Raw genomic sequence first — 24140 nt, 5'->3', positions numbered from 1 at the left:
GGGGGTGCAGTCCTGGAGTGGGTAACCCCCGGTGCCCGGGAGCAGGTGGGTAGGTTGGCAGGGGTGCAGGTGGTAGTTCTGGAAGAGGTGGCTTCTGGACCTGAAGGAACCGGGAGTTAGGGGTGGGTGTGGGCAGGAATCGGGGTGGGGAGTTGGGAGGAGACTGAGTGGGAAAGGTGGGGGCGGAACCAAGGGCAGGACCTGGCCGAGCCCAGGAGCAGCTGGGCTGTGTCCTGAAATGCTGGTTCAGCTTGGTCCATTCAACATCCTTCTAGGAAGCATCTTGTTCTTTGAAAAATCGCGGTGTTAAGCTAAGTCAAGGTGAGGGCCTGAGCGTGGTGTGTTGTGGGCTTTGCGAATTACCTGGCAGGGGACGAGGTGCCTCTGTCCTCTCCGGCCCTGTGTCTGGCCCCAAGGGTGGCGGCATGGTGCACACTTTCACTCTCGTCACGGCTGTGGGACGTGAGCACCACAGTCATCCCCATTTTATGGATGAAGACAGGAGGCACTGGGGGTGAGGTCACAGGTCACTGGATGGGAGCGAGAGTTGGAGGATTAGAGCCCACCTTGCCTTAAAGCAAGGGAAAGGCCAGCCCTCACGAGGGACAGGACCTGAGCCACCTTCTCTGTGGGTGCTGCTCTCGACTCTAACCTGCCTCCGACAGGTGACATTGCGGGCCAGTGTTTACTTGAAGGAGTCATCCTTTAAACTTAAGCCATTACTCCTTCTTAATGACAGAGCTTGTGAATAACAGTGTGAGGCAAAGTGTTACCCATGGATGGTGACATTGCGGGTGTTTTCAGTATCAAGACTCATTTTTGGGGGATTTGTGTTAGCATAATATCTCGTGAATTACTAATAATTGTTAGCAAGAAGTTGACCATGGTTATGGTTTTAAGTATATAGGAAAGGATGATCATCTGGTTAGGATCCCTTCCCTTTGGCTTTTAGGGAAGGCGTGATGCAGTTATTTATAGAGAGGAACTTTTCATAATATCGCCTGATGAGTTTTAGAATATCGCTCACCTGAGAAGAGTCCTGTTTGATGAGAACAGCCCTGCTCCTGGCTGGGAGACACTAAGGGGAGAAATGGTTCTTTAGAAATAGCTCAATAGAGAAAAAGCTCTCAGCACCCCTTCCAATAACAAGTCTCTCAGTTAAACCAAAGCATTACAGAAACATCCCGCTGGATCTCGGGGGAGCCTCTGCTGGATTTCCTCACATCCTTCTCAGGCTTCCTGTGTGCCGCCGACCTCTCGGTTCCTGCCAGGCAGTTAGGAGTGGGGAGAGCGGAAGAGCTGGCCGGGAGCGGATGGCTCAGGAGGGCCCCTGGGCCTTGGCTGATGTCTGTCTTCCCCGCAGGCAGGGAGCTTGGCTTTCACTCGTGTGTCCTCGATGGGGCACCCAGCCCTGGCACCCAAAGGCCCTCTTAGATATCTGTTGAATGACTGAGCACAGCTGTGCAAGGTCGAGCTCTATGTTCACGCACACTCAGCACCCATGCGCTCCAGGATCCCGGCCCCTGAAGGTGCAGAGATCACGGCTTGTCTTTTTGTTTGAGACTGGGTCTCACTTTGTCACCTAGTTTGGAGTGCAGTGGTATGATCGTGACTCACTGCAGCCTAGACTGCCCCAGGCTCAAGTGATCCTCTTGCCTCAGCCTCCCAAGTAGCTGGGACCACAGGCATGCACCACCACACTCAGCTAATTTTTTTTTCATATTTTTGTAGAGATGGAGTTTCACCATGTTGCCCAGGCTGGTCTCAAACTCCTGGACTCAAGTGATCCACCAGCCTCTGCCTCCCAAAGTGCTGGGATTACAGGCATGCACCACCATGCCTGGCCAGTCACCCACCACTTGTCTTGCTGGCTGGCGCTGGTTCAAGAGGTGTACCAGTTCTTTGGGTTGGTTGATTGGTTTGTTTGAAACAGAGTCTCACTCTGTCGTCCAGGCTGGAGTGCAGTGGTGCGATCTCGGCTCACTGCAACCTCTGCCTGCTGGGCTTAAGCGATTCTCCTGCCTCAGCCTCCTGAGCAGCTGAGACTACAGGTGTGTACCACCATGCCTGGCTAATTTTGTATTTTTAGTAGAGACAGGGTTTTGCTATGTTGGCCAGGGTGGTCTCAAACTCCTGACCTCAAGTGATCTGCCTGCCTTGGCCTCCCAAGGTGCTGGGATTACAGGCATGAGCCACTGCACCCAGCCCGTTCTGATTCTTTGAATGACCCAGACAACCAAAGTTGGTGGCCTTGCACTGTGTCTCCCTAAGGCCACAAGTGCCTGAGATCAAGGCTCCATCTCGTGCCGTCTTCACCCCAGGCCCCTCACTCCCATCCTTCTTTCCGTACTCTCTCCGCATCTTCCACACTCGTGAAGGACCCTGGCCCCTGTGCACGTGTGGCTCTCAGAGGCTCCAGGTCGTGATTTTCTTGTGGACGTCCCTTGATGTGGAGTCTCTGGGCCCACTTAATTCTCCCATAAAGGCCACCCATGGGGCTGGCAGGGGGAGTTTCCCCGAGCCTGACGCAGCCTGGAGGTTTGTCTGTGGTTTAACTTTTATCCCATCTGATAGGCTGAGTATGCTGCCTTATTCACTATCTTTATTTACTCTCTTTATTTGTATTTCTTTCATTACGCATGAAGCCACACTGCTTTTCACAGGTCCTCTTGCTGTTTGCATTGTGTGCTTTTGTAAACTTCCTTTCCCTTGCTTAGTCCATGTTCTCATGGGGAAGCAAGAGGGCATTGTCACTTTTTTTTTTTTTTTTTTTTGAGATGGCGTCTTGCTCTGTCACCCAGGCTGGAGTGCAGTGGCATGATCTCAGCTCACTAAAACCTCCACCTCCCAGGTTCAAGCAATTCTCTTGCCTTAGCCTCCCCAGTAGCTGGGATTACAGGCGCCTGCCACCGTGCCCGGCTAATTTTTGTATTTTTAGTAGAGACAGGGTTTCACCATGTTGGCCAGGCTGGTCTTGAACTCCTGACCTCGTGATCTGCCCACCTCAGCCTCCCAAAGTGCTGGGATTATAGGCGTGAGCCACCATGCCTGGCCTGTCACTTTCTAATTGACCATAACATTGTTCATATGTTATTTGCCCTTCATTGGTTTTTGTGTCTTGCAACTCTTTTCCAAATTAGGTGTTGGTCTTTTAACTTTGTATGTGGTACGTTCTGGATTCCATGAATTCTGTTTTTCTTCATTCTCATCTATGCTGTATGGTTCTTACCCTGTTTGCAAGAAACCTGTCTTTTGTCACCATTTGCCAGTGGCAGCACTAAGCCCTAAAACCCTCAGCTCTTAAAATCCACAACGACCTCAGGAGCTGAGACGTGCGGCTCAGGAGTGCTTGTGGGGATGCAGGCTGCACTTCACCATGGTCAGGGTGGGGGTACCGCTGTGTGGCCTGCCCCGTGGTCAGAGTGGGGGTACCGCTGTGTGCCCTGCCCCGTGGTCAGAGTGGGGGTACCGCTGTGTGCCCTGCCCTCCTCTAGGCCTTGGCTGTGGCCTCTGCCCCAGGAGAGGACGGCAGGCACCCCACCAAATGTGGGCATAAAAGCCTTTCCCAGGGTGGGTGCGCATTGTAGCAAATGCCACTAGGGGGAGGGTTTGGGGAGAGGGTCTCTTTGTGGCCCCTTTCCATGGGTGTCCAGGAGGCCTTCCTGAGAGGTGACAAGTGAGGGGCCTAGGCCAGGAGTCAGCTGGTGCAGAGGGTAGCAGGTGGGAGGAGCTGGGGGTGTTCGGGACAAGGAAGCCAGTGTGGCTGGGGGTGGGGGTGGAGGGGCAGGGCAGGGCCCGAGGGAGATGCCGAGTTCCACTCTGCCATGCAGCAGGAGGTCTTGGAGGGGTCAGGGGGTGACGTCTGACTCTGCTCCGATATCGGTCTCTGCGTTTGGTCCTAAGAGCGTGTGGGCCCCGGTGAGAACGCTGGTGGCTTGGACGGTAGGGGCGCTGCATGGGGTCTGAGACTCCGGGGTGTAGCTGGTGGGGGGCTGTGTGGAGTCTCTGCTCCGCAGCATCGCCTTGAATGGAGGAGTAAGGGTGAGGGAGGCACCCAAGGGTGGCCCTGTAATGGTCACCATGGCAACCTGGGGACCAGCCTGGGGGCACAAGAGTTGTGAGTGAGACCTGACAGCCACAGACCCTGTGGGAGGCCGCCTGGATGCACACGGCCGGTGGTGGCAGCAGGTACCTGAACTCACTCATGCTCCAGGGTTCCAGCCGCTAGAAGGTACAGAGGTCACTGCTTGTCTTGCTGGCTGGGGGCAGGAGGGGCAGGTGGGGGTTGGGGTCCTGGGATCTGGAGGGTGTTGAGCTGCCTCCCGTGGATGGCTGCCTCCGGGACAGGTGTCACTGGAGCATCTGAAGGGCATGGTTCCGGCTGCTTTGAGACCTGATCTAGCATGTTTTACCTTCCAAGTCTCTTCCATATACGTATTAATATAGATGCATTAGCAAATCGATAAGAAGAAGAGATCGTCATTCATTCGGTCGTTCATCAGGTGTTAGCCTGTAACTGCATCTGCTGCTCGTAACTTCAGCCAGCATTGCCTGCTAATGACTTAGGCACAGAGAGGCTCAAGGAGATGATGCGCGTGTCCTGGGAGCAACCTCCCTGGAGCCCGGTCCTTCTCACGTGAATGGGAGCATTCGGGTGGCGGCAGTGCTGGCTGGGTGGATGAGGAACTCCCGTATTCAGTTGTGTGGGGAATGTGAGAGCCAGCACAGCCACTCCCACAGGCATGGGTGGCCATTGTGGATGCAAATCATTCTTTTGAGCTTGGTCCTCAGAGGGAAGGCCGTGCGATCAGCTGGGGCAGCTGCAGCTTCCCTTTCATCTGAGTCAGTGAAGCGCAGGATAAAAAGATGCATGAGCCGCAGCCGGCCCCATTCACAGGGAACATCGGGCTGAAGCAGGGACCTGAGCTGCCTGTCCTGGTATTAAGATCTCAAGTAATGGCGGTGTGTGACCTTCGCCGCATCCAGCCGCTTCAAAAGTTTACGAGAGCCAGGTGTGGTGGCTCACGCCTAATCCCAGCACTTTGGGAGGCCAAGGTGGGCGGATCACGAGGTCAAGAGTTAGAGACCAGCCTGGCCATCATGGTGAAACCCTGTCTCTACTAAGAATACAAAAGTTAGCCGGGACGTGGTGGCGCGTGCCTGTAATCCCAGCTCCTTGGGAGGCTGAGGCAGGAGAATTGCTTGAACCTGGGAGACGGAGGTTGCAGTGAGCCAAGATTACGCCACTGCACTCCAGCCTGGGCGACAGAGCAAGACTCCGTCTCGGAAAAAAAAAAAAAAAATTAGTTATGCCTATAATCTTAAATGTTCATATATATATATATATATATATATATTTTTTTTTTTTTTTTTAACTTTTTGTCTCCTTTTTTTTTTTTTTTGAGACGAAGTCTCAGTCTGTCGCCCAGGCTGGATAGTGGTGCGATCTTGACTCACTGCAGCCTTCGCCTCCCGGGATCAAGCGATTCTCCTGCTTCAGCCTCCTGAGGAGCTGGTATTACAGGCACCCGCCACCACGCCTGGCTAATTTTTGTATTTTTAGTAGAGTCGGAGTTTCACCATGTTGGCCAGGCTGGTCTCGAACTCCTGACCTCAAGTCATCCGCCCACCTCAGCCTCTCAAAGTGTTGGGATTACAGGCGTGAGCCACCGCCCGGCCCAATCTCGATATTCTTGAGGAATCAACGCTAGTATTTTCCACGTTCATTTTGTAGGTAAATTCTATTTATTCCTTAGTGTCGACTCCAGGGCCACGGAAAGAAAGGAATGAGGTACCACTCACTGAATTGGAAGGCGATTACAATTCTCAGTTATTCTGATGATATTCGGGACCTTCTTTTTCCCTTTACAGGGTCAACGGACTGCGTGTGTTACTCCACCGTGGGCACCAGCGACGCAGAAACCTCGGCGCTGCACATCGTGGTTGGTAAGCCCCTCCTCTGCGCATGCGCACGGTGGCAGCCGGGCCTCCTGCGCCCCAGGCCTGTCCCGCTCTGGTCCCCGTCGCGGGTTCCAGCCGCTGCCGTCCTGTCCTGGACGTGGGTCACGCTGTGTCCCCTGCTCTGCTCGCTGCGCTGTGATCCCACTCAGCACGCAGCTCCGAGGCCATGTTGTCAGGACGGCCTTCCCGGGGGCACGCCCAGTGTGGGCCGAGTTCTTTCCCACGGAATCCACCGCATGCGCGATGCCCGTACTCGGCTCACCTGACTCTTGCTCAGTTCCTCCTCCAGAGGCTGCTGCCCCAGGCTCGGAAGCCACCGGCGTCCCGCCCTGGTGCCTGTGGCAGTGGTCGCGGGCAGCTGTGCCTGGGCTGCCAGCTGTGGAACGGATGCCTTTGTGAGGCCTCCGGGCTTCAGTCAAGGACGCAGAGCCCCAGTCAGGAAGAGCAGAAGGGGCTGCCCATGGCACTCAGCACGGTGGGCTCCGGCCGGACAGATCTTTTGTGCCTTCGCCTGTTCCTCATCCCAGTAGACAGGGTTACCGTGCCTCACCTGAAGTCACAGAAATTGTATATTTTAAAATAGCCGCTTAGGATTTTTTTTTTTTGGAGACGGAGTTTCCCAGTTGTCGCCCAGGCTGGAGTGCAGTGGCGCTATCTTGGCTCACCGCAACTTTCCACCTCCCAGGTTCAAGCGATTCTCCTGCGTCAGCCTCTCGAGTAGCTGGGATTACAGGCTCGCACCACCACGTCCAGTTCATTTTGTACTTTTAGTAGGGATGGGGTTTCACCATATTGGTCAGGCTGGTCTCGAACTCCTGACCTCAGATGATCCACCCGCCTTGGCCTTCCAAAGTGTTGGGATTACAGGCGTAAGCCACAGCACCCGGTCAAGATATTTTTTTCTTTGAGACAGGGTCCCACTCTGTCACCCAGGCTGGAGTGCAGTGGCATGATCTTGACTCACTGCAGCCTCGACCTCCAGAACTCAAGCGATCCTCCCGCCTCAGTCTTCTAAGTAGCTGGGATTGCAGAAGTGCACCACTATACCTGGCTAATTTTTGTGTTTTTTGTAGAGACAGGTTCTCCCTGCGTCTCAAACTCCTGGGCTCAAGTGATCCTCTCACCTTGCCCTCCCAAAGTGCTGGGATTATAGGCGTGAGCCACTGTGCCCGGCCTACTTCTGATTTTGCATTTTATTTTATTCTATTTTACTTTATTTTATTTTGAAACAGAGTTTCTCTCTTGTTGCCCAGGCTAGAGTACAGTGGTGCGATCTCGGCTCACTGCAACCTCCGCCTCCCGGGTTCAAGCGATTCTCCTGCCTCAGCCTCCCAAGTAGCTGGGATTACAGGCGCCTGCCACCACGCCCAGCTCATTTTGTATTTTTAGTAGAGATGGGGTTTCACCATGTTGGCCAGGCTGGTCTCGAACTCCTGACCTCAGGTGATCCACCCACCTCAGCCTCCCAAAGTGCTGGGGTTACAGGCGTGAGCCACCCGCACCTGGCCTATTTTATTTTTTTTGAAACAGAGTCTCACTCTGGCCCAGGCTGGAGTACAGTGGTGTGATCTCGGCTCACCGCAACCTCTGCCTCCCGGGTTCAAGCGATTCTCCTGCCTCAGCCTCGCCACTAGCTGGCATTTCAGGCACACGCCACCGTGCCTGGCTAATTTTTATATGTTTAGTAGAGACAAGGTTTCACCATTCTGGCCAGCCTGGTCTCAAACTCCTGACCTCAGATGATCTGCCCGCCTCGGCCTCCCCAGGTGCTGGGATTACAGGCGTGAACCACTGCACTCGGCTTGATTTTGTATTTTAAAATGCCATGTACTTTTTCTTCATTCTAAAACCACCATCCTTTCAGTTAAAGACATTTCATGAGCCTCACGGATACGCTCTTGTTTAATCCCCCACCGGATAGCTCCCCAAGCCTGTTTTAGAAATTTGAGTGAAGTTCGGTCATTTGAATAAAAAATATGGCATTCAACACCCCAAGAGAGAGAATCCTTGCATTGAATGCGTTCTGTTTGTTTCATACTTTTCAAAAGTAACTCCCACGTTTGCAAAGTGCTATTGAAGGGGATGGAGTGGATGGGGTGGGACTGGAGGGAGGCTGCCTTCCCTCATGGCCATTCTCTCCCACAGGGGACTCGCTGGCCATGGATGTGTCCTCGGTCCACCACAACAGCACACTCCTCCGCTACTCCGTGTCCCTGCTGGGCTACGGCTTCTACGGGGACATCATCAAGGACAGTGAGAAGAAACGGTGGTTGGGTCTTGCCAGATACGACTTTTCAGGTAACTCAGAATAATGCAGACTCCTCCCCGCTGGTCGTGCCCCGACTGCCTTCACAGACGTTACCTGACTGAATCCACTGAGCGCCGTCAGAGGTGGGCCCCCACCTGCTCACAGACGGGAAGCTAAGGGCCTCATGAAATGTGCCATGGCCAGAACGTGGCAGGGTCTGGACTGGAACCTGGATTGCTCTAAACCAGATCCTGCCCCCGGACCCAAGCGTAAGCCACAGTAGATACCATGATGGACGCAGTTCACTCCAGAACCCCAGGTGCTGGAACCCCGAGACGCCAGGCCACCAGCCTCTCACATCTGGTAGGCAGGTGACAGAGGCCACCCCAAACAGTTCAAGAGGAAGTATTAATTGGAAAAAAAAATAGTTTTTTAAATATATTTTTAAAAATATTTTTGAGACATAGTCTTCCTGTGTCACTCAGGCTGGAGTGCAGTGGCACGATTATGGTTCACTACAGGCTTGGCCTCCCGGGCTCGAGTGATCCTCCCACCTCAGCCTCCCGAGTAGCTGGGACTCAGGCACATGCCACCATGACCAGCTAATTTTTTTTTTTTTTTTTTGTATATTTTTGTAGAGAAAGCGTTTTGCCCTGTTGCCCAGGCTGGTCTCAAACTCCCGAGCTCAAGCAATCTGCCCACCTCTGCCTCCCAAAGTGCTGGGATTACAACCTTGAGCAACCACGCCTGGCCTGTAAAACAATAGTTTTATAATCACTCTGAGCTTATTAGTCAAAGCGGCAAGAACTTTGTGCAGAAATTCAGCCTGGGATATCTGTGTGGAAGCTCATCCGTAACTTCAGGCACAAGTATCCTTTACTTCATTCAACAAGGTTGCGTGGTTTTGCTGGGGTTACACCGTAGCTAGCCATACAAGTGAGATACACTCAGCACGTATTTGTTGAGCCCCTGCTCTATGCCGGGCCTGGTTTTTGAGGCAGGGACGTGTCCATGAACAAAACAGGCAAGATCGTGCCTTCCCGTGGCTCGACCGCAGTGGGTACAGAGGAGGAGGAGTGTGAGCGAATGCCACGCCGCACTCCCCGAAGCCCAAAAGCTTTCATTCTCCACAGTGCTCTTCTCACCCCAGCAGGTGCTCCTGCCCCACTTTATAGCGGAGAAAACAGGCACAAAGAGGTTGCCCACATCCTGCCTCACTCTTCCTTGAGCCCAGTGGTCCTCAGACTGTGGTGGGCACCAGCATCCTCTGGAGGGCTTGGTAGAACCCAGGCTGCGGGGACCCCCCAGAGCATCCAACACGGCAGGTCTGGGTGGGCCTCGGAACATGCAGGTCCTCCAGGCTCCCGGGGCTGCTGCTGAGGCCTCAGGCCAGGCGGCGGTGACCTGTTACCCGAACACAGAGCTTAGAATAAACCAGAAATGAAGGCTGGTTCCAGCTCAGACACAAGAGTTGCAGTCTGCACGCGTCAGGCAGTGGGTGCAATGTCACCAGCTTTTAAATGCTGGAAAAGGAGGACTTTAAAAATACATAGAATTGGCCAGGGGCAGTGGCTCATGCCTGTAATCCCAGCACTTTGGGAGGTCGAGGCAGGTGGATCACCTGAGGTCAGGAGTTCAAGATCAGCCTGGCCAACATGGTGAAACCCTGTCTCTACTAAAAATACAAAATAAGCCAGGCATGGTGGTGCACGCCTATAGTCCCAGCTCCTCAGGGGGCTGAGGCAGGAGAATTGCTTGAACCCGGGAGGCAGAGGCTGCAGTGAGCCGAGATCGTACCACTGCACTTCAGCCTGGGCAACAGAGCGAGACTCTGTCTCAAAAAAAAGGAAAAGTAGAATTTCAGCCTGGGCGACATAGGGAGACCCCATCTCCACAGAAATTAAAAACAAAATTAGCCGGGCACACCAGTTACTCAGGATGCTGAGGCAGGAGGAGCCCTTGAGCACAGAAGGTGGAGGCTGCAGTGAGCAGAGATCGGGCCACTGCACTGCAGCTGGGGCGACAGAGCCAGATCCTGTCTCAAAAAACAGAAAAGACAGAAAGAAGAAAATATGTAGACCGTGAGGTGTGCCATTCTCGCTGCCCAGTCGACTTTCCCGCCTCTTTACAGTTTGCTTTCAGATAAATCTGTATCAAATTAAATCGAGTAATTCCTGATACTAAAATCTTAACCCTTATGAGGGAAAGAAATAGTGATTTGGCAAACTTTACAAAGCTTAAAAAGATTTAAAGAAATTAAAAACTAGTGTGGCTTGAAAATTAAAACCTAAGAAATGGCAAAGTTAGGTATTTATCTAAGGCTTATTAAGAAAGGGAATACCGAGAAAATTAGAGAAGCCACGAGAATTTTAGGAAGCAGTGTGGGTTGTGCCATTCACCCGACTGCCCCTTGTTGAGCCCAGTGTGGCTCTGCCTAGCAAGGCCCCTGGGACGCCCCCTCCCTGTCCCTGCCTGCTGGGGTGGGGTGGTGGGCAGCCCCCTGCATGCCTGGCCCTCCCTTTGCCCTCAGCCCATCACCGCAGGCAGTGGCTGCAGCTCTGTCCCTTCCACCAGGATGACAGCCCCGAGGCAGGAGACGCCCTCCGGGTCTCTGGATGCCCATCCTGGCCCTGGGGCCTGAGATGCTCTCGGGAAAGTGGGTCTGGGTTCTGTGGCTGTGGGGCAGAAAGCGTCCGCTTGTTCTGGAGCAGCACAGAGGGTATGGAAGAGGAATGAGCGTGTGGAAATGACACACTCTGTTGAGACACATGGAGTTTTAGGTGCCGGTAGGACATCTGGGGGCCCATCTAGGGGCAGACAGAAACCGGGACATCAGAAGTCGGTGAGGTGCCACCCTGGAGGCTGCATCTGGGAGATGAGGCAGCTGCCCCCCAGCCCCCTGCACTTGAGTGAGGAGCCGGCTTGGAAGGCTGCTGACCAGTGGGTCGGCCTCCTCCCAGGGCCGTGGACACGACGTCCTCGTAGGACCCCCGTGGGAGGAGCAGGGACAGAGGCCAGAGCCACCATGCAGGGAGACGGAGCTGCAGCCACCTGGAAGGGCCCGTTCACTGAGTGCATTCCAGGCGCCTGGCCCATGCCAGGTGCAAGACCCACAGACAGGGCTGTGCTGGGGACAGTCGGGAGCTGACTTTCAGGCACACAGATGTCCCGGGAGCCAGACTGCTCTTGCCGGCAGCTTCCCCCACCCCTGGGCAGTGCACACTTGGCTGCGGGCTTGCCATCTGCGGACGAGGATGTGAGGCCTCTGTGTGTCAGGGGTAAGGTTGTGTGTGATGGCCCTGCAGGTCGTCACTGCCACACCAGATGTCATACAGGGCAGCAGCAGCCCCAGCATCAGACACGGAGGAGTGATGTCGCCCTGAGACTCACAGGACATGGCCTGGCTCCTGGTGTGGCCCACGGCACCCTGGGGCCCCCCTCCTGCCTCCTGCCCAGTCCCTGCTGTCCTGCTGGGTGGTGTTTCCCAGACAGCCCCGGGTGCCAGGCTGCAGGCAGCCCCATGAACAGCACACACGTTTGCCTGGAGGGCCGCCCCAGACTTTGTGTGGCAGCAGCCCTGGCCTCTGTCCTGAGCTGTTCAGGCCGTCACAGGGGCTGTGGCTGATCCCAGTGGGGGCCAAGCCCTGGGGCAGGCGGGGGCATCGCCGACCCTCATGAAGGGGTGGAGGGGATGACCCTGAGCCACTGGAGCCCACAGGCCACGTCATCGAGGTTACGAGGGGTGGCTGATGGCAAAGGCCCCACTTTGCCAGCGTCGAGAGTGGCCAGAGCCCTGGCTGTCCCAGCATCACTGGGTGTCAGAAGGCGCCAGCACTACGACTAGACGTGCTGTTGTCCTGAGGGAGGGCAGAGACCCTGCCACTGCCTTCGATGGTGACATTGCCTGAAGCAGGCCCGGCCTCTCCCTCCTGCAGATGGTTTAGGCAGATGCGCTCTCAGCGACGTTTCTGAAGCTGCCCAGCACAGCATCCTAACGAAGCAATGACCCTTGTGGATGTTTTTTCTTCACTGCACTCTGTTCCCAGGTTTAAAGACCTTTCTCTCCCACCACTGCTATGAAGGGACAGTGTCCTTCCTCCCTGCACAACACACGGTGGGATCTCCAAGGGATAGGAAGCCCTGCCGGGCAGGGTAAGTGCATTGCTTTGTGTGTTTCTTTTGCAAATGACGGGAAATAAAGCAGGACGGTTAGGAAGGTGAATGCAGAAGTATTTTCCAAATGTGGTGGAAGGTGCTGGACGTAGCGTGCCCAGAGACACGATGCGTGTGATGCTCACGATGGCCTAGGCGTGCATGGGGCTTGCCGTCCCCATCTCTGTCCCCATGGCCTGCGCGGGCAGCCGCTCCTGTGCCAGGGATGAGGACTCTGGGGGAGGGTCCCACACCCACTGTTGGAGTAGGGGCTGAGCACAGGGTCTGTCCCTGCCGGGGTTCCCTTTACCCCCTGCGGGGGCCTGATGGAGGAGAAATGCAGGCAGGAAAGGATGGCAGACACCTTATCAGTGACCGTGCGTGCGCAGGGCACTGGTGGCAGGACCATTGGTAGAGCTGGCTGGAGTGTGCGCTCTCAGCAGTGACCCTCCTGTCCACACCCCTGGCTGAGACCCTCACCCATGTTAGCCCCATGCTCCAAGGCAGGAGCCCACTCTAAAGTTAGCAGAGCCCAGGCCAGGCACGCCCTCAATCCCACAGGAAGGCAGGGACCCTCAGCAAGAAGGCTCGGGCTGGCAACAAGGGCTGGTGCCAGGGGTTGGGGGGCAGAGCCAGGGCAGCTGCCCAGGGAGAGGGGATGCAAAGGGAAAGAGGCGCCCCACCGGGGAGGGGAGGCTGAGTGGAGTCAACACAGCTGGAAACGCTGTGCTCTCCCCTTACATTTGGTACCCCAGTTTGGCCACTGCAGGCTCTGCAATGGTGGCTACGTGAATGAACAAGCAGGGACTCCTTTCACCTGGTGTATCCCCACCCTCACCCCCACACAGTGTATTCAGTAATATCTGACCAGTGTAAATAGAACCTTAAATAAATCTAAACGTAGTTGTCCCAGGCCGCATGACCTCCCTAGGGACCATGGAGGGTGCCTGAATGGTCATCCTCTGTCTGCTCTGCCTGGGGCTGAGGACACGGGGCTGTGGAGACAGCTGCGCCTTTGTGAAGGACACTCACGTCCTTTCCTTTTAAGTCGCACAGACTTCAGAACCTCCTTCTAGCTCCTTTCCTTTTTTAAGTGAAGAATTTGAGACCATAAAATCAGAATACGTAGAGGCAGATGCCGTTTGCGTCAGTGCATTAAAGAGCTCGGCTGCTGATGAGCGATTTCCACCAGTGCAAAAACAGCGTCCTGTTTGACAGTGTGAATCCAGCAGCCCCCAAGATCAGAAAGATGTGCTAGATGAATGACTTAAGTTCTAAGCTGATGGTTCTGAGTTATTTGCTTGTTATTGACTGTAACAGATAAGCCCTGTGTGATTTGTCATCTGAAAGTAAATGAGTCCTCACCCCAGGAGTCCGCTGGGGGAACCAGTGCCTCGGTCATTTCTCCCAGCCAGGCTATGTTAGCTGCAGGGCCAGGCAGAAGAAACCGTCTCCAGGTGGCACCTCAGCGTCCTCATGCTGTGCTTCTCCTCATGTCCAAACCTTTTAGAGAAGGACATTCTGAATGTGTCATTTTAACAGTAGGTCTCATTCTGAAACCTCTAATTAATATGCCAAAAAATATTTTGTTAAGCCTTTGAAATGGAACTTTTTCGTATGTGAAAAGAATGTAAATACATCTATATGTGCCAAGCATACGCACTGCACCTGCAGCTCCATATTTAAAAGGTGATGATATTCTTGTCTTTCAGGTGCTTTGTTTGCAGGCAAAGCAGGCAGCAGCTGGAGGAGGAGCAGAAGAAAGCGCTGTATGGTTTGGAAGCTGCGGGTAATTCCTAAGACACAGGCTGGGTGTTGTCACTGTGTGTGCTGGAGTGTTGGTTTCTGTCCTCTCTCAGGGCACTGCCCCTTCTCCCTGCCCACCTTTGCTTTTCCTTTTTCCTGTCTGGCACCAGGAATCCATTTCTCCTTAGCCCCAGGCAGCATCAAGTCACTGTTACTTGCCGTGTGTGGCTGTGTGAAGCAGCAGGTTTTGTGAAAGGCCCCATTGCCCTTTCTGAAATGCTGTTGTGGTGCCGAGTCTGGACTCCTGTCCCAGGTGCTCTAGAATGGGGGCAGCAGACGTCCCACTGAGGGCTTGCTGGTGACCACCTCAGGCCCTGGCAACCACACAGTCTCTGTCCAGCAGAGGCAGCCTAGGCAGTGTACAGTGAGTGGGTGTGGCCATCTGCCGATGAAACTTTATTTATGGACACTGAAATTTAAGTTTCATAGAATTTCCACATGTCACAAAATATTATTCTTTTGATTTTTGATTTTTTTCTCTTTCTCTTCTTTTTTTTTTTTTTTTGGATGGAGTTTCACTCTTGTCGCCCAGGCTAGAGTGCAGCAGGGGCACAATATCAGCTCACAGCAACCTCCGCCTCCCGAGTTCAAGCAGTTCTCCTGCCTCAGCCTCCCTAGTAGCCGGGACTACAGGCATGTGCCACCATGCCTGGCTAATCTTTGTATTTTTAGTAGAGATTGGGTTTCACCATGTTGGCCAGGCTGGTCTCGAACTCCTGACCTCGGGTGATCTGACTGCCTCAGCCTCCTAAAGTGCTGGGACCACAGGTGTGAGCCACCATGCCCAGTCAATAATATTTATTTATTTATTGGGACAGAGTCTTGTTCCATCACCCAGGCTGGATTGCAGTGGCGCGATCTCGGCTCACTGCAAACTCCACCTTCTGGGTTCAAGCGATTCTCCTTCCTTAGCTTCCTGAGTAGCTGGGATTACAGGCGCCTGCCACCATACCTGGCTGGTTTGTTTTTTTTAAGACAGAGTTTTACTCTTGTTGCCCAGTCTGGAGTGCAATGGCGTAATCTCAGCTCACTGCAACCTCCGCCTTCCGGGTTCAAGCAGTTCTCCTGCCTCAGCTTCCCAAGTAGCTGGGATTACAGGCATGCGCCGCCACGCCTGGCTAATTTTTGTATTTTTAGTAGAGACGGGTTTTCACCATGTTGGCCAGGCTGGTCTCGAACTCCTGACCTCAGGTGACCTGCCCGCCTCAGTCTCCCAAAGTGCTGGGATTACAGGCATGAGCCACCGTGCCAGACCTTTTTGAAGGATTTAAAAACGTGAAAAGCATTCTTAGCTCTCAGGCCACACACAGACGGGCGGCGGGCCGGATCGGATACACAGCCGTGGTTTGCTGACCCTTGTTCTAAATTGTCCAAAAGTCACCAAGTGAGGAGAGGGACAACAGTCCTGCCTTCCGGGAGGTGATCCTTTGGGTACCACTTCCTGCGGGGAGCGGACAGTTCCGTGGTGGATGTTTTTGGTGTTGAGCTGAAGAGTCGATTGCATGAAGCGTCTGCTAAATGCATGAGCAGGTGAGAGCCCAGATGGCCTCCCACCATCCCAGTGCAGGGTGCTGCCCGGCACCATTGCAACTGTGACATCTCCGTGGTTCTTTCTGCTTCAGAGGACGTGGAGGAGTGGCAAGTCGTCTGTGGGAAGTTTCTGGCCATCAATGCCACAAACATGTCCTGTGCTTGTCGCCGGAGCCCCAGGGGTCTCTCCCCGGCTGCCCACTTGGGAGATGGGTCTTCTGACCTCATCCTCATCCGGAAATGCTCCAGGTTCAATTTTCTGAGATTTCTCATCAGGCACACCAACCAGCAGGACCAGGTAAGTGGGGTGCTTTTGCATGGAACCTCCATTGGCGAGTAATTTATGTTCCAGCAGTCCCTGGTTTATGTGTTGTAGGAATTCATTATTTAATTCAAGGGAAGGAAGGGCAATTTTTTTTTTTTTTAATTTCACAAACTTTAAACTCCTGGTTACAACTACTCCTTGTAAAATTTCATTTAAAATGATAAATTTTTGAGGCCAGGTGCGGTGGTGGCTGACGCCTGTAATCCCAGCACTTTGGGAGGCTGAGGCAGGCAGATCACCTGAGGTCAGGAGTTTGAGACCAGCCTGGGCAACATGGTGAAACCTCATCTCTACTAAAAATACAAAAATGAGCCGGGTGTGGTGGCGCACGCCTGTAATCCCAGCTACTCGGGAGGCTGAAGCATGAGAATCGCTTGAACCCAGGAGGTGGAGGCTACAGTGAGCTGAGATCACGCCACTGCATTCCAGCCTGGGTGACAGAGTGAGACTCCATCTCAAATATATGTGTGTGTGTGTGTGTGTGTGTGTATGTGTATATATGTATATATATGTGTGTATATATGTATATATGTGTGTATATGTGTATATACACACACATATATATACATACATATACACACACATATATTTGAGCACAGAAACTAAGAGGTATGAATCTTTATAATACAACTTCTTACCTGTTGTTTCTCTTCCTATTTAAAAACAGAACAAAGCGATACAGTAAAGATGTAAGTGGCCCTTGCAGGCCACTGAAAATAGACTCTTTAGGCTCCCAGAAATGGGTTCTGTTCGGGCCCTTCTACCACATCTTTCTGTAGCCTACACAGAGGAAGACCCGAGTCTAGTCATGTTGCGGGAAGCGGAACTTTTGGTCACAGTCTCCAAATTTAGTCACATTTCTTTTTTTACTTAAGTTCTATTTAAGATCTAGTCTAATGCTATTTTTATGTGGCTTTTTAAGTAGTGCTTGTTAAAAAGAGAATACAAAATTCTAATAATCACTGCTAATTATCTATCAGAATGCTGTAAAAAGCGTTCGTCATTGTAGATAAGCTGTGGTTTCTAAAAGCATTAGAAGTCATTTTGACAAGTGCCGCGGAAGGTGGGCGCCGGGGAAGGTGGGTGCCAGGTTTCCCTTCGTCTCTGAGCTGTCAGTTCAGCTGGAAAGGGAACTCCAGGGACCTGCACAAGCAGTTGCATCCTCCGAGAAGGGCCGTGTGTGCATCAAGGCCTGAGAGAGCTCGCTGTTGGCCTGGGGTGTTCTGCTGCTCCACCCGGACGACGACGTTTAGAGCTGAATGGTCCCTCTCACTGTTTCTTGGTAGTTTGACTTCACTTTTGTTGAAGTTTATCGCGTCAAGAAATTCCAGTTTACGTCGAAGCACATGGAGGAGGAGGATAGTGACCTCAAGGAGGGGGGGAAGAAGCGCTTTGGGCACATCTGCAGCAGCCACCCCTCCTGCTGCTGCACTGTCTCCAACAGCTCCTGGAACTGCGACGGGGAGGTCCTGCACAGCCCCGCCATCGAGGTCAGGTGCGTGCAGGGATCCTCCAGCCACCAGCATCAGCCCCTTGAGCCCTGAGGTGTCTGTCACAAGCTGCCCCACCCAGGGTGGGGGGTTCCCTGGGGCTTTATAAGCACAAAACGTAAGAATGTTTTATAAATGCACTTTTCTCTCCCTATGTCAAATATCGAATGAGATGCCGTTACCCACATTCTGGAAAGATGCCAGGGTGCCGAGTCCTCAGCATTTTGTTTTGCAGATAATTTTCATGGGTGTTTGAAGCTCCTCCATTTCATTCTTTTCCTCTTCCACACCCTGTGCTCCAGGCTGGCATTGGGCTCTTTGCCCTGGCATTCTCTCTCTATTCTCCTAAATAATTCAAAAGGTGGGAGGCCAAGGCGGGCAGATCACTTGAGATCAGGAGTTCAAGACCAGCCTGGCCAACATGGTGAAACCCCGTCTCCACTAAAAATACAAAAAAAAGTAGCCGGGTGTGATGGTGCATGCCTGTAATGCCAGCTACCCCGGAGGCTGAGGCAGGAGAATCGCTTGAACCCGGGAGGCAGAAGTTGCAGTGAGCCGAGACCGTGCCACTGTGCTCCAGCCTTGGTGAAAGAGCGAGACTCCGTCTCAAATTTCAAAAGGCAAACAAAGGAAACCGCCTTTATGGGCAGTCCTTTGTCCACTGAATCCACCAGGGAACCATTGGCCTCAAGGGCCACGGTCAATCACCAAGTGCAGGTGCTCCGTGCAGGGAGGGGCAGGAGGCAGCAGGGCTGGGAAGGGCACCCCGAGGGTGGGAAGGAGGGGAGGAGCCCCAGAGGGACGCCCCGTGCTGGAGGCCACACAGCCTAGGGGACGTGGGGAGGCAGGTGTGGCCAGACACGGATGTTCGGTCTCCCTGGGGCAGGTGCCACGCCCCTCCTCTGGCTGGCTGGGTGGAGGGTGGGAAGTGGTGTCCTCCCCACACCCACTGGGGCCCATTGTATTTGGAAATCTGTAATGTATCACATAACCAGATGGAATTTGAGTGCAAAGAAAATTGTTCCTCCATGGAAAGACACAGTAACAAGCAAGCAAGCTGATTTTTTCAAAAGGCCATTGAATTAGGTGTGGGCATGCAAATTACATGAGATTGGGGAACTGTAAAGCTCTAGGCGGATTCTGAACTCTTGGCAGATGTTGGTAAGAGCTCGGTCTACTTCAAGGAAGCTTGACACTTGACTACTACAGCTTGACACTCGGTAACAGAGTGTGGCTGGCGTGAGAGCAATGGCAGGCTGGTCAGCAGGCCCACGCCTGTCTGCAACGAAAGCTGGGTGTCAGATGGCCCTTGGGTGCTTTAAAGTCACAGCACGTAAGAGGATGCACGCATCTCTGTGGACAGCTCCCCACTTTCAGTGACTCCTCAGCCAGCCAGCTGCGGCTCTAAGAAAGCTTCTCCCATTCGCATCCGAAAAAGCCTAAGGGAGAAGGAGGTCTCTGCCCCTCCCCAGGCCCAGGGCCGCGCGTCCCCTTTCTTTCTGTTAGGGCCGTGATGGCAAGAGGCCGTCAGAAGGTCCCAGGAACACCCGCCACCCCAGGCAGCCGTGCACAGGGACTGTCCTCTGTCAACTCATTTTACAAGTTTGAGAAGTGGGATTATTTTTAATATTGGTGTATGTATTTATTAAAGAAATAGAATAATTTGAAAATCAGGACAGGCATTCTTGAAATACGTCCTCTCTTGATAAATATGGCTATGCCTTGAGCAGCACGCCACTTTTAAAAATATAATTTGTGTGTGTGTGAGCTCAGCTCCATGGAAACAGCCTGTCACTTATTTATTTATATTTTTTTATTTTTTGAGACAGAGTTTTGCTCTTGTTGCCCAGGCTGGAGTGCAATGGCGAGGTCTCGGCTCACTGCAACCTCTGCCTCCCAGGTTCAAGCGATTCTCCTGCCTCAGCCTCCCAAGTAGCAGGCGCCTGCCACCACACCTGGCTAATTTTTATATTTTTAGTAAAGACGGGGTTTCACCATGTTGGCCAGGCTGGTCTCAAACTCCTGACCTCCGGTGATCCGCCCGCCTGGACCTCCCAAAGTGCTGGGATTACAGGCGTGAGTTACCGTGCCCTACCCCAGCCTGTCACTTAATGAAGGGGTTTAGGTTACTGAAATACGTCTGAGGAGGCTGTGATATCATTAATAAATGAAATAAACAGAGCTGTCCTGTGTGGGAAGATGGCACTCACCCAGGGACTCACTGTGGCCACTGAGCCCCTGGGCAGGGGACCTCCAGGGACCCCCAACTTGCTCCTCAAGCCCGAAGGCTCTTGCTGGCGTTGGGCCACCTGTCTTTCTCATCTGAGCATTCCTCACACATCTCTTACACACATGGAGTCGCCCCGCACAGACTCCTCGCAGGCCCTGCATGCTCAGTACTGCTGAGAAAATGGAGGTGGGTAGGTGGGTGGAGTGGGTGGAGTGGGCACACACTGGAGCAGGCGCTCTGCTTTCCATGGGGGTGCTGGAGTCCCAGTCAGGTCTACTGATGCCCAGATTTCCCACCTGGCCATTGGCAACCCCTTTACAAACTCGGCATCCTGGGAGTCTAAGTGAATTATTCCACGCCCAGGACCCATCATTGTGGGCTGGACTCCTACAGCCCACGGTGACATCTGACCGTTCCATGGGGGGTGGACCCCCACTGCAGCCCTTGTCCAGGAGCGGGGCTCACAGCCAGCTTTGAGTGAGGGACACGTGGGGTTTACACGTGGCCGCTTGTCTCCGCAGAGTCCACTGCCAGCTGGTTCGACTCTTTGCACGAGGAATTGAAGAGAATCCGAAGCCAGACTCGCACAGCTGAGAAGCCGGCGTCTTGCTCTCGAACTGGGAAAGTGTGAAAACTATTTAAGATAATTATTACAGACCAATTATGTTGATATATACATTTAAATGTAGAAATTTATTTTTGATAGTTAAATCTTGATTTTAGAAGAAAACCCTTTTGTCAACAATTTTGTGTACATATTTGGCATTTTCAGTTCTGTACGCATCTGCGGGTTGCAGCCCATGCCGCTTACTCTTAGCAGATGCAGCTGCTCACTTGGGGGCACTGGCCTCTTAGGTTTTAACAATGTCAACAGTGTAGTTTAGAAAATGGCCCGTTAGTGGCTCTATTGCAATAATGTTAGGGACATTATATGATTTCCACGCAGGTCACACCATCTGGGCCTGAGGTAGCAGTGGGTCACTTTGATCCACTTTGCAGGACTTATTCTGTAACGGTTTGTGGCCAAGTTTTGGGAAGTGGTTGATTCTCTTTGCCTTCATTTCACCTTCCTCTTCGTTTACGGTTAGGACATCGCTGCTTCATCCTTACAATACTGTGCAACTGCAATGCAACGTGGCCCTGCTTCAGGTGATCCGCGGGAGGGGCCTCCACACCTGCCTCATCACGGCGGCGAGGCTAAGACAATCCAGCTGGGAACATGACCTTGGCATCTGTTCTGGGAGCACAGATGATAAGCTCTGGAAGCTGGCAGTGTGTAAAGCACTGGCAAGTTTGTTACTGTTAAAATGTCAAATACCAATGCTTTCTATCGACGCGAAGTGCTTAACACAGCCGGGCTTGGGGGACAGTCAGGAGGAAGCTGGCCATCCGTGGAGGAGGGGCCGTTCCTGGACTCCGGCAGGATTCCTCTGATGCAGGCCCTGAAGTCTGTACACGTGGTCCAGATTTGTCTTTGTCTTTTCTTCACACTGAGTTCTCTATATTTATTGAACATCTTGTCCTTTTAAGCCAGAATAGTGTAAACTGCATCTCGGATGTCTGTCTTTTGTCTCGAAGCCACGATGGATCGCTGGTTTCCTCTGAAGCGTGAGGGCTCCGGCAACCAGAGGATTCTTCCCGGAAGGCATTCCTGCCCCGCTCCCCGGGGCACCCCTCAATTGTGTACTACGTCCTTGTTTAGTGTGTATCCATGCCCATGTAGATGATGTCTGTAACTTAGTTTTGTTTGAAATATGAGAATATGCAGCTTGAACTTTGATCTGTAAGGAGCGGGGCCGTGGCCGTTTGGAGCACACTATAGACACCGTTCCTCATGCTGCCGGGTGGGTTTTGCAGAAGCTCCCTTAGTGATCTCACATTTAACAGGCAGCATCCATTTTCAGAATTTCCTGGCATTGATTTATATTTTGAAGCATACAGGAAACTTCTCATTTCCTCGTTTAGCCCCACCCAGATCAGGTGAAAGGGCAGCTTTAATGGTGGTTTTTATGGACCACATTATCAGAGAGCACTGTGCAAGCCAAATGGTTTAATAATGAATGAAAATTCTGGGTGTAAAGAGTAAATATGCCCTGGCTCTTTCTACCAATGTTTGCTCCTGGTTGGAAAGAAACCAAAGATTTAAGACGGGCTGCTCTTCCAGACTGGCTGTGCCTGCCTGTGCCCAGCAGCCTGTGAAGCTGGCAGTGTGCCTGGTGTCACGCCAGGAGGCTGTGGCTGCTGTGGGCCCTCTGGAATTGTGCTCCTCACAAAGTTTCCCCAAAAGGTTCTTCTGAGCCTTTATTGTCCCTGGTAAATGTTTCCCGGCCGGGCACGGTGGCTCACGCCTGTAATCCCAGCACTTTGGGAGGCCGAGGCAGGTGGATCACCTAAGATCAGGAGTTTGAGACCAGCCTGCCCAACATGGTGAAACCTCGTCTCTACTAAAAATACAAAACTTAGCCAGTCTTGTTGGCGCATGCCTGTAATCTCAGCTACTAGGGACGCTGAGGCAGGAGAATCGCTTGAACCCAAGAAGTGGAGGTTGCGGTGAGCCAAGATTGCGCCACTGCACTCCAGCCTGGGCAACAGAGGGAGACTCCATCCCCCCCTCAAAAAAAAAAAGTCCCATACACTGGCCTGCCCCACAACCCACTAACAATTTTAGCAAAACAGTCCAGGCCAAAGAGGAAGCATTTCCTGTTCAGTAAGAAACCCAGCCATTCCGCATGGCCGGTTCCTGAGTGGCTTTGGTGAATACTCGCCAGCCACCTGCTGACATTCAGAATCTCAGACCTCGGGACTGCTGTTGCGGTACCGTGTGTCTGACACCCACCAGGAGCCCTTTGCTATCTGCGCGCAAGATGGGGGTGACTGCCCAGACATTCCCGCTTGATAGGCTCTGATTTCCGGGGCAGCCTTTCAGATGCAGCAGACATACAACACCTGTACTTTGGAGTTTTAAGGAAAAAAAAAATCAGAAGTGCTGGTTAGATAGTAAAAACTTAGGATAACTTAGAAAGGTTAGTTTTAGCTTCCTTTGTCGCTCCCTGGTGCAAAACAATTAGCAGTTATGCAATGGACCTGATTCTAGTTTATTCTAATTAAGAAGTGAGGCCGGGCTTGACTTTGTTCCTGAATACAATCTTGAGTAACTGGGAGAGTCTGAGTGAAAGGATGGCCTCATTCTCTTTCTAATCTTGCTGGTTTCAAGATTAGAAAATGGCATTATTTGATCTGAAATGTTTGAGAAGACACAAATAAAGTTACTTGGGCAGACTTGGCTTGCTTTCTTTCCTTTACACATACCTGTTATTTTCAAAGCAGAATATTTTTCATGAAAACACACACAATTTAAAGAACAAGAATAAAATGAACCAAGGTGTCACCATTACCTATGCCAGGAAACTGGACACCGCCCCAAAGCCTTCTGTGTCCTGCTCTGGGGTCCCCCTGCTCCCCCTCGGAGGGCGCTACCATTTCACGCTAAGCGCATCTCTTTCTGCCTCTGTCCATGGCTGTGTCTGCAACAGCGAGTTTAGTTTTGCACGTCTTGCTCTTTATCCAAAGGAAACGTGTTATTTTCTGTAACTTGCTTCTTTCACTCCATATGTTTATTTTTATTTATTTATTTTGAGACGGAGTTTCGCTCTGTCACCCAGGCTGGAGTGCAGTGACGCAATCTCGGCTCACTGCAAGCTCACCTCCCGGGTTCATGCCATTCTCCTGCCTCAGCCTCCCGAGTAGCTGATACTACAGGTGCCCGCCACCACGCCCAGCTAATTTTTTATATATTTATTAGAGACGGGGTTTCACCGTGTTAGCCAGGATGGTCTCGATCTCCTGGCCTCGTGATACACCAGCCTCGACCTCCCAAAGTGCTGGGATTACAGGTGTGAGCCAGCACACCCGGCCCACTCCACATGTTTGAGAGGGCATTTGCATTTGTATTTGAGGACCTTTGAAAGGACATTTGCATTGTGAAACTGACTTTTCCAGTCCATGAACGTGACATTATTTCCATTTATGTAGATCCTCATTCATGTCTTTCAATTATTTTATAATTTTTCCATGAAAGTCTTTAAATTTTTAGATTTATTCCTAAAACTTGACTTTTGTTTGTTTTTGTAAACAAGGTCTTGTTCAGTTGCTCAGGCTGGAGTACAGTGGCATGATCACGGCTCACTGTAACCTCAGTCTCTCAGACTGAAGTGATCCCACCTCCTGAGTAGCTGGGACTACAGGCGTGCAACACCATGCCTGGCTGTTTTTTTTAAATTTTTTAAATTTTTTGTAGAGACGGGGTCTCACTCTGTTGCCCAGGCTGGTCTCGAACTCCCGGGCTCAAGCAATCATCCTGCCTCAGCCTTCCAAACTGCTGGGCTTACAGGAGTAAGC

The 24140-nt window shown here is 52.4% G+C and overlaps 1 protein-coding gene across 2 annotated transcripts in view; it reads left to right on the top strand.

The window, feature by feature from the left end:
- The window catches only part of CERK (ceramide kinase), a 57222-nt gene extending 34201 nt beyond the window's left edge, over positions 1-23021 (top strand). For both annotated transcript variants that reach the window (XM_054469451.2, XM_054469450.2), the window contains 7 exons: positions 5872-5946; positions 8107-8259; positions 12256-12361; positions 14074-14150; positions 15790-15995; positions 17309-17517; positions 20264-23021. In XM_054469451.2, coding sequence (XP_054325426.1) covers positions 5872-5946; positions 8107-8259; positions 12256-12361; positions 14074-14150; positions 15790-15995; positions 17309-17517; positions 20264-20336 — 899 coding nt within the window. In that variant the 3' untranslated portion in view covers positions 20337-23021. The remainder of the gene's footprint in view (positions 1-5871; positions 5947-8106; positions 8260-12255; positions 12362-14073; positions 14151-15789; positions 15996-17308; positions 17518-20263) is intronic.
- The last annotated feature ends 1119 nt before the right edge of the window (positions 23022-24140 follow it).

The sequence above is a fragment of the Pongo pygmaeus genome, chromosome 23 (assembly GCF_028885625.2).
Source record: "Pongo pygmaeus isolate AG05252 chromosome 23, NHGRI_mPonPyg2-v2.0_pri, whole genome shotgun sequence".
In the NCBI taxonomy this organism is placed as follows: Eukaryota; Metazoa; Chordata; class Mammalia; order Primates; family Hominidae; genus Pongo; species Pongo pygmaeus.
This window is presented reverse-complemented; position numbering and strand designations above follow the sequence as displayed.